This window comes from Lynx canadensis, chromosome A2, assembly GCF_007474595.2.
Source record: "Lynx canadensis isolate LIC74 chromosome A2, mLynCan4.pri.v2, whole genome shotgun sequence".
NCBI classification, from domain to species: Eukaryota; Metazoa; Chordata; class Mammalia; order Carnivora; family Felidae; genus Lynx; species Lynx canadensis.
The window spans coordinates 75,957,261-75,972,338 of record NC_044304.2 but is presented as its reverse complement, the minus strand read 5'-3'; the positions used below and the strand labels follow the sequence as shown (position 1 = coordinate 75,972,338).

Genomic DNA, 15,078 nt, shown 5'->3' with positions numbered 1-15,078 from the left:
ATAAATAATTCCCCCCCCTCCCCCCGGGTGGAGGTGGTGGGGGGGGTGTGGCACCCGGGTGGCTCAGTCTGTTAGGCATCCAATTCCTGATTCTTGATCTTGGCCCACGTCAGCATCTCACAGTTCTGTCAGTTCAAGTCCCACGTTGGGCTCTGGGCTGACAGCACAGAGCCTGCTTGGGATTCTGTCTCCCTCTCTCTGCCCCTCCCTGGCTTGCCTGCTCTTGCTCTCAATAAATAAATAAACAAACATTGAAAAAATAATGCTCAAAACCTTGTATTGGAGTCCATAAGCTACCTTTTCACACAAGCAGCCCCATGCTAATTCATGGCACACCACAAATTTTGACTTCCCTGATTCCATGAATGTGCTGGCATAAGTGACTTCACTGAAGGGACCTAATTATTTTCTGCAGAGCTCTGATCTGTGAGGCACTCTTGGAAAATTTTATATGAAGGATCAATCAAAAGTGTTACTACGAAATTAATGATACCGAGGTTTTCTTTTTTTTTATCAGCTAGAGTTAAACATGCAGAGAAAGAGGATGTCTGGGTGGCTCAGGTCATGATCTCATGGTTTGTGGGTTTGAGCCCTGCGTCGGACTCTGTGTTGACAGCTCAGAGCCTGGAGCCTGCTTCAGATTCTGTGTCTCCCTCTCTCTCTGCCCCTCCCCCCCCATGCTCACTCTCTCTTTCTCTCTCTCTGTCTCAAAAATAAATAAACATTAAAAAAATGCAGAGAAAGAGCTGACATACCTATTTGTGCCCATGAACTTTTATACCTATATCCCCATCAAATGGAAGAATTTTGACCTAGTGATTTTACAAGATTTCCATGAGGGTAAAATAAAAATCCACTGGACACAAACATTTACTAAGCACTGAACTACAGACCAAGCACTAAGTTGTGTGCTGGGAAGATAAAGACAAAAAAAAAAAAAAAAAAAAAAAAAAAAAAGGTCTAGGCCCTCATGGAGATCATAATATTTGTCATTAGAAATTCAAATGGGATTAATTGATTAGAGAATTGTTTTTGGTTTGCATAGTTGAATATAAATAATTGAACATGTGAATTTGATGAAATAGTTTCTAAAATAAAACATGCTGTGAATATAAAAAGAGGTATAAAATGTAAAATCATTTGAAAAGCTAAAGATTCGGGGCGCCTGGGTGGTGCAGTCGGTTAAGCGTCCGACTTCAGCCAGGTCACGATCTCGCGGTCCGTGAGTTCGAGCCCCGCGTCGGGCTCTGGGCTGATGGCTCAGAGCCTGGAGCCTGCTTCTGATTCTGTGTCTCCCTCTCTCTCTGCCCCTCCCCCGTTCATGCTCTGTCTCTCTCTGTCCCAAAAAAAATAAATAAACGTTAAAAAAAAAAAAAAAATAAGAAAAGCTAAAGATTCATATATACATACCTACATACATATATATGTATACATATATATGTATGTAGGTATGTATATATGAATGTATACATATATATGTATGTATGTATATATATATGTATACATATATATGTATGTAGGTATGTATATATGAATGTATACATATATATGTATGTATGTATATATATATATGCATACATATATATATGTATGTATGTATATATATATGTATACATATATATATGTATGTATGTATATATATATGAATCTTTAGCTTTTTAAATGATTTTACATTTTATACCTCTTTTTATATCAGGTAGCACATCTTCATATATATATATATATATGTATATGTATACATACATATATATATATATATATATATATATATATATATGAAGATGTGCTATCTGATAGCATATTCTGGTGTTTCTTTGTAGTCAGATAATCTGTGTCTCATAAGATCTGAAGGCGAGAGGGTGACAGAGATAGAAGCATGACATCAAACGAAGTCATGAATTGTTCTGGAGGCTTCCTTACTACCCAGTGGGCAGTTGTTAAGAAAGAGAAGTATTTTGATTTTGAGTCCTACAGCTATTGGCTTATAAATGAAGAGAGCCCCACTCTTAGTGTTACAACATTCCAAGGTTTTAAAAAAAATTCTTTTGGAAGTTCGATGCAATTTCCAAATATCAATCATATTTTAGTTTCTACGTAAAAGACCATTTGTGGGAAGGAGAATCCCAAAATTGTGAGAATGGGTATACCTACTCCCAAAAGTTAAGATTTTGTAGAGTAAACCACTTACTTACTAACACCATGATGATGAAAATTCCAAAGTTTTTTTGTTTGTTTGTTTTTTAATTCTGGTGGGCAAGATATATATTTTACATCTTTAAAAGGGGTTGGTAGCTTTCAGGTATGGGAGGAACTGAGAAGTGTGTGTTGTGATTTCCTGACATGACCAGCAGAGGCCTCCCTGTGTCTCCCACAGTGAGCAGTGAAGCCATTTCCTGGAGACCCATTCTGGGAAGGAACTTGAGAATGCTGGGTGACCAGCATCAAGGACAGCACAGATTGGAACATGTCATCACAAGGATGTTTCTGAGATTCCGTTCAATGTTCCCAGCACATGTGCCCGTATCAACAGGACCTGCTCTGTGCCAGGCCTACGAGGGAACCAGGTAGAAACTTGCCTCTTGTGTGTATCTAACAGAACTGTTGTTCTCATCTCTGAGCGAAGACCTCCTTGCAATTCCTGTCAAGGGCACATGGTTTTTTTTTTTTTTTTTTTCTTTCCACGTTTTTTATTTATTTTTGGGACAGAGAGAGACAGAGCATGAATGGGGGAGGGTCAGAGAGAGAGGGAGACACAGAATCGGAAACCGGCTCCAGGCTCTGAGCCATCAGCCCAGAGCCTGACGCGGGGCTCGAACTCACGGACCGCGAGATCGTGACCTGGCTGAAGTCGGACGCTTAACCGACTGCGCCACCCAGGCGCCCCGGGCACATGGTTTTGAGGGTGGCGTCAGCTCTGAGGAGGAGGAGACATTCAGAGGAGAAGAGGAGGAGGAGGAGGAGAGACATTCATAAGGAAGCTAGGCCTGTGACTTGAAGGAGTGGAAGGGACAGTGTGCCAGTTCTGAGGCTGGGCCCTAAGAAGCCATGTGTGCTTCTGTTGTTAGGACAACGTGCCAGGGCTAGACCACTAGAGGGACAGGAGAAACGCATGGCCAAGAGCTGTACTGCTAGCAGCCAGAAGACCCTCAGAACTGAGAACCCACAGCTGAGCTGCCTAGCAGGTGCATGAACAAGCTCAACCTAAAATGTCCTCATCTCGCCCATTACACAATGGCCCCAAGACCTGTGGACAAAGGACTAATGATAAATAGCTATTCTTTTTAAGGTTTGAGGCTGTTTGTTACACAACAGTAGCAAAGCGATATATCCTAATTATACTCGTAAGGTGATCACGCATACTCATTTCAAGGGGAACACTATTATATTAACAGACTACTTCACTAATATGAGGTTCATATGGCCTATTTTGAAAATAACTATCATTTTTTTTGATGCTTGATGGGATTCGTATAAGACAATGCCTCTTGCTGTGATATTAATGCCTCTCTCCCAATCTACTACGTTTTTGCAAGAAATGTACATCATGACAGAAAGCGTCAACTCACAGCCCTTCTGCGATGCATTCTAGCGAAAGGACATTTCCCCTTAATTCCTCCTTGTTACTGGTGTTGCCTTCTGGAGTTAAAAAGGTTGGTGGCCTCTCTCTATTTGGTTTAGCTGCAAACAATAAAATCATATGGATTAAAAGTTATGAATATGTATTTCTAGAACCACAGTTCACTGCCTAAGACTCTAATCCCTTTTCAAAACCACTTAACACTGTGGAATTTGTTAAACTACATATCCACACTCTGCCTTACGAACAGCCATCGCTCACTCAGTGAGGAACAGAAGTAATGTGGTTACGTAAGCATGGATAGTAAGGACTATTTTAACTCTTGTGTGTTCTGTTAATTTAGGTTAGGTTTTCATGAATTTTTGGTGGGTTGGCAAATTTTCAAAATGTAGACATACAGGGGAAAGTCACGTTATCAAATTCTCCACCCCTTAAAATTAGTGCTCAGGTCAAAGGGAAAATTAACTATATTCTGGAAGGTGTTAGATTTTTTCTGAAAACTGTGACTATGATTTTGGTCAGGGACAACATCATAGTCAATTCCATCGACTAATCCTGGAGATAAGATCTATGGTGGAGGTCTAAATGTCAAGACCCACAAGCTGCAAAGGTTTATGGAAAACAAAACAAAACAAGAAAAATACTGAAAGAGGTCTGGCAAATTGTGCGCCATAAATTAAGAATAATGAATGTCAAATAAATTGCAATTGGTTTCATCAATGAAAAAATAAAGAGGGCTCAAGTCAGGCCATCTTCTTTTTTACAGAAACTTTGCCTAAATGTGGCCTTATCTTCTGATGGCCTCTCAGAAACCCTTAAGGTAGGAATTATATCATCTTAAGGTTCTATAACCATTTACAGTTTTCAACACTATTTAAGTTCATTATCTATTTGATGCTCCCAAAATCTGAGTGAAAGGTAATATATACGAGGGGTGCCTGGGTGGCTCAGCTGGTTAGGCATTCAACTCTTGATTTTGGCTCAGGTCATGATCTTGTGGCTTGTGAGTTCAAGACCCACGGTGGGCTCTGTGCTGACAGGGTGGAACCTGCTTGGGATTCTCTCTCTCCTTCCCTTTCTCTACCCCTTCCTGGTTTGCACTTTCTCTCTCCAAATAATAAATAAATAAACTTAAAAAAGGTTATATGTGAATTATTTTCATTTCTCAGAAGAAAAAAAACCTGAATACCAAGGAAGGTATTATTTGAGAGGACTTAGAATTTTCCTAAGACTTTAGAAATTGTGGAGGAAACCTTATGTCTCTGAAATCACTTTGGGAATGGTTTTGAGGCCCATCTTTATCATAAGTATATTAAAATAAAATGAAATAAAATGAAATAAAATAAAATAAAATAAAATAAAATAAAATAAAATAAAATGAAATAGTAAGGCAGGAGTTGTGATATGCCTACTCTGGTCATTGATAGTACCTTAATATTTTTTACTTTATATCTCAAGGGTAAAAAGTTAATATGACAGAAATTCTGCCTTAGAGATAATTAAAAGGACCCGTATCCAGAAACCACCATTTTCATGGATAGACTATATTTGAGAGTCACATTTCCCTTAAGGAAATGAAATTCTTTTCTTTTTAAAAGAACCTTAATCGTAAATGCTCTATTCTTAAAAAGATGATTTCCACTGGAGACAGTGACTTGGTTTTAAACCAAACTAAAAGAAATACTATTGCTGATCAGATGACGTTGATAATGTCACGTGAAAACACATGGAAAGTGTGATGATTTACTATCAAAATCTGCTTAATGTTAGTTGCTAACGATTACTTTAAGACTTTGATGAGTTAGTATTCTAGCAGGTTAATGCACCTTTATTTGATTAATGAGAAAAGTTTGTGAACAAGACACAAAATGAAAAATATAATTCTGAACATACATGAATGGTTTTTTTCCCCAAATCATGTGAAATGGTGCTTTACATAAAAACAGAGATAATAACTTTCATTATTATACATACACCGTGGAAAATGTTTTAGTGACATGACATAAGTTTATAACTAAATTTCCCAGAAAACATACATTTGTTCCAGCGGTATTAAACACATAACTAGGAATTTCACGAAGATATAAGGTTAAACAGCTATGGAGGTGAAGTTAGTGGACTAAATTCTACAATGAAGGAGAGAAATATCAGTTACAGTCACCGTAACTCACCACTATAAAACTCAGTGTCACTCAAATTAGCAGCTATAGTGTCATTCAATTCATCCACTGAAATAAACAGAATATTATGAAGAATGCAAGAAGTAGGGGAGAAGGCACTACATAAAAGTATCGGGCAACAAAAGCAAACACAGACAGCCTCGCTCACCAAGTGCCGTCCCTACCAAGCAAATACAGACTTTTACAGTGTACACGACTAACTGATTAATTCACTCAGCCATCCCCCCAACCAGTAACCTAGGAACACACAACTGAAGCCTCAGGACTGCCAATCAAAGGCAGCGTGGATGGGGCGCCTGGGTGGCTCAGTCAGTTAAACATCCGACACTTGATCTCGGCTTGGGTCATGCTCTCATGGGTTTGTGAGTTCGAGCCCCGTGTCGGGCTCTGCGCTGACAGCACGTAGGCTGCTTGGGATTCCCTCTCTCCCTTCCTCCGCCCCTCCCCCTCTGGTATACTCTCTCTTTCTCTCTCTCTCTCTCAAAATAAATAAAAACTTGAAAAAATTTTTAAAAATAAAGGCATCGTGGGGCATAATGCACACACAAACGCTCAAGATACCAAGTGGATTCAGAAAGTTACCATGGAAACAACACGAATGTAAAATACAGTATTTCAGTTATGCGTGCTCTTTATATATCAACACTTCTGTAACTAACTCTTTGCGGGTAGTTTCCTTATCAATGACGCTGTTTACTTCAACGTCAGTAGTATTTAATAGTTAGTGTATTTTATGCATACTTGTAAACATCATTGCAAGAGAGATGCAGGAGGCTGAGCTCTTACCTGAAATCACCTTGACCGAAATAGGCTGCTTCTGCTGTATGGTTTGAGTATGATTAAATCTGGCATAACAGATATAGTCTTCACGGGTATCCTCCGGGAGAACGTTGGAGAAATAAAGGTCTCCATTCAGACCCTGAGAAACCCTCTCGCTTTGTGGAAGTCTTTGAAAGGCTGGGGAAAGGCAGAGAGAAATCCAGATCATTCCATCACAGAGTGGCCACTTTCCCAACGACCAAGACAGAGGTATCTACTAATAGTTTGGTGAACCTCAGCGGAACGTTTTCCCCTATGAAACTCTTCAAGTAAAAGCAAGTAATGGTAAAAACAACAACAGCGTGACACATGAAAACTCCAGCTGTGCCTGCCAGTCCCTAATTTCTCTGCAGCAGGGGCAGCAGGGAGATTAGAATTGCACAGTCATGTGCATTAAGCAAGTGTAAACCCAAAAACTGCTTTACAAAAGAGTTTGCGGGACTCTTCCTAATATTTGTATCAGTCCCTAAATGTTAAACACATATACACACATATCTTAGAAAACGAGTTAAAAAAGCTTGTAAGGTGGGTGGCTCAGCGGGTTAAGTGCCTGAATTCGGTTCAGGTCATGATCTCGTGTTCGTGGGTTGGAGCCCTACATCGGGGCGCCGTGCTGATAGCCAGGAGCCTGGAACCTGCCTCGGATTCTGTGTCTCCCTCTCTCTCTGCCCCCTCCCCACTCGCACTCTGTCTCTCTCATTAAAAAAAAAAAAAAAAAAGCCTTGTTAGAATGTTAACTTGGGCTGCCTCTACCTGCTGGGTCAGACACCAAATACTGTGAGAGCACCTAACCGTGAGCTAGGTCCCACGAGAGGCACCCTGCGTCCCAGGCTCTCTCCTTGTCAGAGCCGGTGGCCTCACTGAAGAATCAGGTAGCACATGGGCAATTAACAGCAGACTGCAGACGAGCCCCTCAGAGGCCGCCCCACCCCCACATGAGCTACTTTTTCTTTGTGGAGTTACATCACCTTCTACCCCGCGACATATTTTACTTGCCCTGCATGCAGTTTATGGCGTGTCTTTGTGCCCTAGGATTTAGGTTGCAGGAGGGCAGAGACGGTCTGCTGAGTTTGCTGTCCTGGTACTGAGACCGCACTGGGCCCTTACTAGGGGCTCTGTGATTAAATAAAATTAAAGTCAGCCCTCTGACTTTCCAGATTCATGCTTACCAGTTTATTTCCCCTCAGGGCCAGTTAAGGAACTGTCCAGCCTCAGACACTGAAGGAAGATTTTCTTTCCTTGTCTCGTCTTTTTTTTTTTTTTTTTAAGTTTATTTTTTGAGAGAGGGAGAGAGAGAGAGCACAAGTGGGGGAAGAATAGATAGAGAGAGGGAGAGAGACAAAGAATCCCAAACAGGCCCCCAGCTGTCAGTGCAAAGCCCTGTGTGGGGCTCGAACTCACAAGCTGTGAGATCATGACCTGAGCTGAAATCAAGAGTCGGACAATTAACTGACTGAGCCACTCGGGTGCCCCAAGGAAGATTTCCTAAGTAGGTGAAAGGTTTGGAAAAGTGGGGCCTCTGATCTATGCATGAATTTACACCGGGCTTGAAGCTTCTGCCCCAGTCCCCAGAGCCCTGAGAGTTCTGTGCCTCTGAAATGAGAGCACTAGTCAACCTGTCCATCCTCGCAGCCCCGGGCCAGGTGTTCTATCTTCTGGAGAATTCTCCAGTCTGAGCCAAGCAGTGGCTCCCCCTGCATAAGGTGTCCCACCTAACATTACACAAAATGCAGAATTCTGATTGAAGGCCTGAAGCTCCTTTGGGCAGGGAAATGCGGAGCCAGAGTTTGAAAGAACACTGGTTAGCCATGTTAGTCAAGTTCTTGGTCAAGATGGGGGTCTGGCAGGTGGTTGGAAACCCATGATTATAGGCCACGAGTCCCCACGGAAGTGATTGTTTTAAAAATAACTCAGGAAAATACGGTACATTTATTGAATGAATACAAAGAGTTAAAGACAAGCACGCATTTATTCTTTTCTAATCCTCCTGCTGTATTTTATTACGGATAGGTGTTGGCAGATCAAATTAACGGAAGCAGGCCTTTGAGAGGGTGCTAGCACTTGCCCATAGAGTGTCTTTGCCTTATACTTAGGAAAAAAAATGCATGCAGATAGGAATAACTTGACAACGTCATCTTGCAAGAAGAATGCTACACAAATCTGATTTTTTCCCTCGTATTCCAGATGCAATTTCATTTGAAAGGTGAAGGCTTTGCCAACAGCCCAAAATGTATGTACATTACACAGCCAGCAGTGCAATATGGGGAAAAAAGACATATTCTCGTGATTGTGAAACTTTGCATGTATTTGTCCACTTATTAAGTGAAAAGGTCATCATTTCTGAAGAAGAACCAAGTACTGGGCCTCATTTGGACAGTTGACATTTGGATACTGTTATTTTTGATGTCATACACCGCTCATTTATATTTGATTTGTTGCCGCTTCTTTCTAAACCTGTTAAGAAGCTGTTATGGGGATGCCTGGGTGGCTCAGTCGGTTAAGCGTCTGACTTTGGCTCAGATCATGATGTCGCAGTTTGTGAGTTCGAACCCTGTGTCGGGCTGTGTGCTGACAGCTCAGAGCCTGGAGCCTGCTTCAGATTCTGTGTCCTCCCTCTCCCCCCTCCTCCCCTGCTCATGCTCTGTCTCTGTCTCTCTCTCTCTCAAAAATAAACATTAAAAAAAAGCTGTTATGCAATAACAGGAAAATATGTTTGCTCATTTATGCACTTGTATGTTTATTTTTCATTGCATTGTGAGGTTTTCTCGGAGTAATTTCATAGAAGAGTTGAATATGGCAATTAAATATCAGAGCTAAATTTTCTCTTCAGTAATGCGTAACGTCTGTGAATTCAGAGGAAATCATGTTGCTGAAAATAGACTATATTCCCTACAGATATTTTGCATTCTTTCCCACCATTCCACGTACAGGACTCTTGTCGAGGTCAACGGTGATCTCCATGTTGCCAAATTCAACAGTTGTTTTTCAGTCGGATCAGAAGTTATCTAATCTTTTGAAACGGTTGATTGTTCTGACTTCTGGACACTTGGCTTCCCTTTATCCCGAGGACCCAGCTCTATCTTCTTACCTCGGTGACTTCTCCTTCTCATCTATCTGCTTGGCTGGTTTCTCCCCCAGGTTTCCCTGGGGGGCTCCTGGTCTCTACACCTGGCTCTCTTACAGGCCCCTCACATCCTAAACCCTGGCTTCCCTATCACCAAGCAGAACCACGTGTCCCTTTAAGAAACTATTAGCACAGGAGGTTTGGGAGGGCAGGAGAGGCAGCAAAAAAAAAAAAAAAAACTCCCTCAAGGTTAGGGGTGGAGCAGACATATATTCAAGTGCCTAATGGATGACTCCATTCTCTGTGCCCCGGTTTCCTCATCTAAAAGTAGAAAGATGAGGGGCACCTGGGTGGCTCAGTCGTCAAGCGTCCGACTCTTGATTTCTGCTCAGGTCATGATCTCACAGTTTGTGAGATTGAGCCCCACACCCTGTCCTGCGCTGAGAGCACAGAGCCTGCTGGGGATTCTCTCTCTCCCTCTCTCTGCTCCTTCCTGGCTTGTTCTCTCTCTCTCTCTCTCTCTCTCTCAAAAACAAATAAATAAACCTAAATAAAATAAAATAAAATAAAATAAAATAAAAGTGAAAAGATGAGAAGATGCTCATCAGAGAAATGTAAATGAAAACCACAGGTTTAATTACCTCACACCTGTCAGAATGGCTATTATCAAAAAAACAAAAACGAGTGTTGGAGAGGAGGTGGAGAAAAGGGACCCTTCATGCACTGCTAGCGGGAATGTAAACTGGCACAGCCAATACGGAAAATAGTATGTCATTTCCTCAAAAACTTAAACACAGAGCTACTCTACAATCCAGTAATTCCACTTCTGTGTACTTATCCAAAGAAAATGAAAATCAGAGATATATACTCCACCATGTTACTGCAGCATTATTTACAACAGCCAACATATGGAAGCAGCCCAAGTGTCCATCGACAGATGAATGGATTAGAGAAGAAGTGGTATATATATATATATATATATATATATATATATATACACACATATATATATGTGTATATATATGTATATATATATATACACACACACGATGTGTGGCATATATATACATATATGTGATATACACACACACACACACACACACACACACACACAGTGGAATACCACTCAACATTAAAAACGATGAGATCTTGCCATTTGCGGCAATATGGATGAACCCAGAGAGTATTATGCTAAGCGAAATAAATCAGACAGTGAAAGACAAATACCGTACGATTCTGCTTATATGTGGAATCTAAAAAACAAAACAGATACAGGAAACAAACTGTTGGTTGCCAGAAGGAGGGGTTGTAAGGTGGGCAAAATAGATGAAGGGCATTAAGAAGTACAAACTTCCAGTAATAAGTAAGTCATGGGAGGTAATGTACAGCCCAGGGAATAAGTCAGTAATATTGTAATAACTCTGTACAGTGACGGATGGTAACTAGGCTTATCGTGGGGATCATTTTATAATGTATAAAAATATGAAATCACTATAATGTATACCTGCAACTAACAGGACATGGTATGTTGATTACATTCCAATAAAAAATTTTTTTTAAAGAAAAGGTGAAAGAATATAGCAGACATGCCTCATGGGGTTGTGGTAAAAAACTGGTGAGATAACTCACATAAAGATCTCAGCAAAGGGATTGGCACTTAGTAAATACCCAATAAATATTAGTTGTTGGTGATAAAAAAAAAAAAAAAACTTCAAGGGGCATCTGGGTGACTCAGTTGGTTAAGCCTCCGACTTTGGCTCAGATAGTGATCTTGCGGTTCGTGGGTTCGAGCCCTGGTCAGGCTCTGTGCTGACAGCTCACAGAGCCTGGAGTCTGCTTTGGAATCTGGGAATTTGGTTTATTTAGAGCAATGCCCGGTTCACAGTAGGTGCTCAAGAAAATCATGTTGCACATGACATGTTGTTTCTTTCAATGAGTATTCTGAGCATCTCTGAAACATTTTATAAATGTTTTATGAATCATGAGAGCTAACAACTTATTGTGACAGCAAATAATCATAAGAACCTTGAAGAAAGTTCATATTTTTAAAACTTACAATTATCTGCGTTGCCTGAGTGGCTCAGTTGGTTGAGAGTCTGACTCTTGATTTTGGCTCAGGTCATGATCTCACGGTTTATGAGTTTGAGCCCCACATCAGGCTCCACACTGACAGTGTAGAGCCTGGTTGGGATTCTCTCCCTCTCCTTCTGCCCCTCCCACACACTCTCTCAAAATAAATAAATAAACTTAAAAACATTTTAAACTTACAATTATCCATCCAGAATATTATAGGTGGTGGTAATCCAAGTGGGGGTCTGCAGGGAAGGACCAGAGACTGGCCATTTCGAAGTGTTATTGGTTCAAGTTTTTCTTTGGTCCACAACGGTGACCCTAGGATATAAAATAATAACTTCTAAGTTATCTCTGCATTGAAAAATAAAAAGAGCACTGGAGAGAAAGACAAAATAAACTTTTGGGGAAACAGTAACTCAGAATTTATAGGCATTAAGATAACAAGGGAATAATTTTTAAATACAATGTTAAAAGTCAAAATGTGATGATTTTCACTCACTGCCATTAATAGTATAAATGCAGACTCAGCAATTCCATGTTTAAAAATCTGTATTATTCAATAAATCATTAAGAAGATACATAATAATTTCGCTATAAGCATGTTCTTCACAAAAGAATGGAAAACTTTAGGGGTACCCGGGGGGCTCAGTTGATTGAGCATCTGACTCTTGATTTGGGCTCAGGTCATGATCCCAGGGTCATGGAATCGAGCCCACGCTCAGCACGGAGCGTGCATGAGATTCTCTCTTACCCTCTGCCCCTCCCCAGTGCATCCACTCTCTTTCACTCTCTCAAAAGAAAAAAAAAAAAAAAGACTAGAGAACACCAAATGTCAAAAGATTTGTTAAATAATTGTATATATACACCTGTGAGTATCATACAATATTATATATTAAGTATCCTTATTTATAATAAGATTGATATGAGAATATATATTATATGCAGGTAAGTCAGAATAGGTTATAAAATAGTACTTCAGAATGAGCTCATTTGGAACACATACATACGTGTATATATACACACACACGTGTGTATACATGTGCCACATACATACATATCTGCCTAGAAAACATGGAACGAGCAGTGGTTACTAGATTGAGTGGAAGGATTCATGCGTGATTTTTCAATTTCTTTTTTTGTTATTTGTAATTTTTTCCAATAATGAACACAGGGAATAAAAACGGTTTTTAAAATGACCAGAATTGCAAGTGGTTACTGTTCTTTAAATACGTGCTGTTTAAGTACACGTTGTTGAGACACCACGGGTAGTAACTATTGTAAAAAGAGCCATAATAATATCGAGGCTTGAGGCCACTCTATTTCCAGTGAATCTTTGACACGAAAATGTTAATTACCCATTATCCATTTCATAACGAATTTATTTCCATCTGGCTGTCGGAAGTTGGTCCATACACAAGATACATGGGAAATTAGTAATTTGATCAATTCAGGAAATTGATAATCAATAATTTGATCAATTTATTGTGACAGCAAACAATCATAAGAACCTTGAAGAAAGTTCATATTTTTAAAACTTACAATTATCAGGAAAGAAACGCTTTTCTTACTACTGGTGTTTTTTTTTATTCCGGACTTGCCGAAAAGACATCCTGGGTTGGCAAAGCACTGGGCTGAGGAACTTAGGGTACAGTGGAAAGGAGCGATAATTTTCACGCAAAACAAGGTGAGAGTATTAGAATCGATGGCACTGCTTTCTTGTGCCAGCATCTGGATGACGTGACAGATGCTGAGTCTCAGAGCCACCTTTTAAATAGGGTCCTGTTGGATGGACAAGTCCCACTTACTGGATGGACGGACAACAATATTATTAGAAATTGCTGCTCCGCGTTCGTTCCTGGCTGTACATTGATAAACCCCTTCGTAGGTCTCTGCTTTCCCTTCGCTCATGATGTTGATTGTGAGGGTTCCTGAGCCGGGCTTCATGGTGACCAGAGGGTCCTTATCTATGTCAAAATGAGTCCCATTTCGGGTCCAGGAGAAGCTACCCAACACATAAAGGATTAAGCTTGTTAACAGTCAAGAAAAAACAGGATTACTTACTCTTTAACAAATTCCTAGCAGTTCTGTAGGTTTCCAGAAATAGTGATTAGATGGTAATGTTCAGGAAAAGAGCGACAGTCTCCGTACCTAAAATGTTTCACTGAATCGTGACTTAGAAAAAAGTGCTGGCCATACATTTTAAGGTACATGTCTTCACTGGAACTAGCTGAAATCTGTCTCAAGGAAATCATCACACAAATTGCCTGTCATTTTTCAAAGAAAATACAGAAAGTAGGTCTCCAGGGCACGCTCTCTTAGAGTTTTATTAGCATTTTTATTGTAAACTCCATTGTTCACAGAGTTGATAACCTGTCTATAAAATTTTGCCCTGGGCTGCAACGTGACAAGAAAGGCTTTCCCAAGTACTAATACATGTGTGCGTTTGAAAGTGATCAGAGCAGTTTCAAGTTACCGAAATGCAAAGTGTAAGTTGGGGGCGGGGGGCGAAGTAGGAGGAGTTCAGTTGTGTTTTCAAGGTTGGTTATCAAAAGTGGTAACTCGATAAAAAATACATTTTGAGAATTTTCAGTTCTAGAGATGGTTTTGTAAATTTCTTAGGAAGTATTCCAAATTGCCAACTGAAATTCTTCTTTTTCAGTTTTTTTTTTTTTATACAAAAGACTGCCTTATAGAAGTCACCGCGCCCATGTAATTAAGTACTTTATAACTAGTCATACATCAAAGTGGCCATGCTCATACCAAGGCATGAATCTCGAAACTTCACTATGTTTTCCTGGACCACTTAGATTTCTCTTCCCATCGCTTATCCTTGCATCAGGGGTTGACCCAACATCTGGGGGCAGGAGGTGGCAGGGGATGGCGGGGGCACGGAGGAGGCAGGGGCCAGGAATGCTGCTAAAGATCCAACAGCCCTGTCCCTACAACAAAAAACTATCTGGCCCCAAATAGTAGTGCTGAGGGGGAGAAATCCTGCCTTACAGGGAGTCGCAGGAAGTATTATGTCAGTGTGAAACGGAAGGGGAACTCCATGAAATGACATCACATTCGGGCTCAGTGCCAGAGGTTTCCAATAATATGGCAGAACGGACTGCTTTGAAGCAAACCTCTGATGGATGTTTTTGACATACTTAAGTATTTACCAGGTAATCTTTTTCTCAGGTGCCAATCTGTGACAATTGGGTAAGCCTGGCAATAGACTCAGAATTGAAAGATCTAGAGGGCACCTGGGTGGCTCAGTCAAGCGTCTGACTTCGGTTCAGGTCATGATCTCACGGTTTGTGAGTTCAAGCCCCACGTTGGGCTCTGTGCTGACAGCTCAGAGCCTGGAGCCTGCTTCGGATTCT

General features: G+C 40.6%; 1 protein-coding gene across 12 annotated transcripts in view; it reads right to left on the bottom strand.

Annotated features, from left to right (window-relative positions):
- The window catches only part of NRCAM (neuronal cell adhesion molecule), a 258,429-nt gene that overhangs the window by 58,962 nt on the left and 184,389 nt on the right, over nucleotides 1–15,078 (bottom strand). For 9 of the 12 annotated variants that reach the window (XM_030307737.1, XM_030307742.1, XM_032592377.1 and 6 more), the window contains 5 exons: nucleotides 13,519–13,715; nucleotides 11,909–12,031; nucleotides 6,544–6,714; nucleotides 5,749–5,805; nucleotides 3,567–3,678 (listed from right to left, as the gene is read on the bottom strand). In XM_030307737.1, the coding sequence (XP_030163597.1) occupies nucleotides 3,567–3,678; nucleotides 5,749–5,805; nucleotides 6,544–6,714; nucleotides 11,909–12,031; nucleotides 13,519–13,715 (660 nt within the window). The remainder of the gene's footprint in view (nucleotides 1–3,566; nucleotides 3,679–5,748; nucleotides 5,806–6,543; nucleotides 6,715–11,908; nucleotides 12,032–13,518; nucleotides 13,716–15,078) is intronic. The other 3 variants (XM_030307748.1, XM_030307752.1, XM_030307755.1) reach the window with 1 other exon arrangement.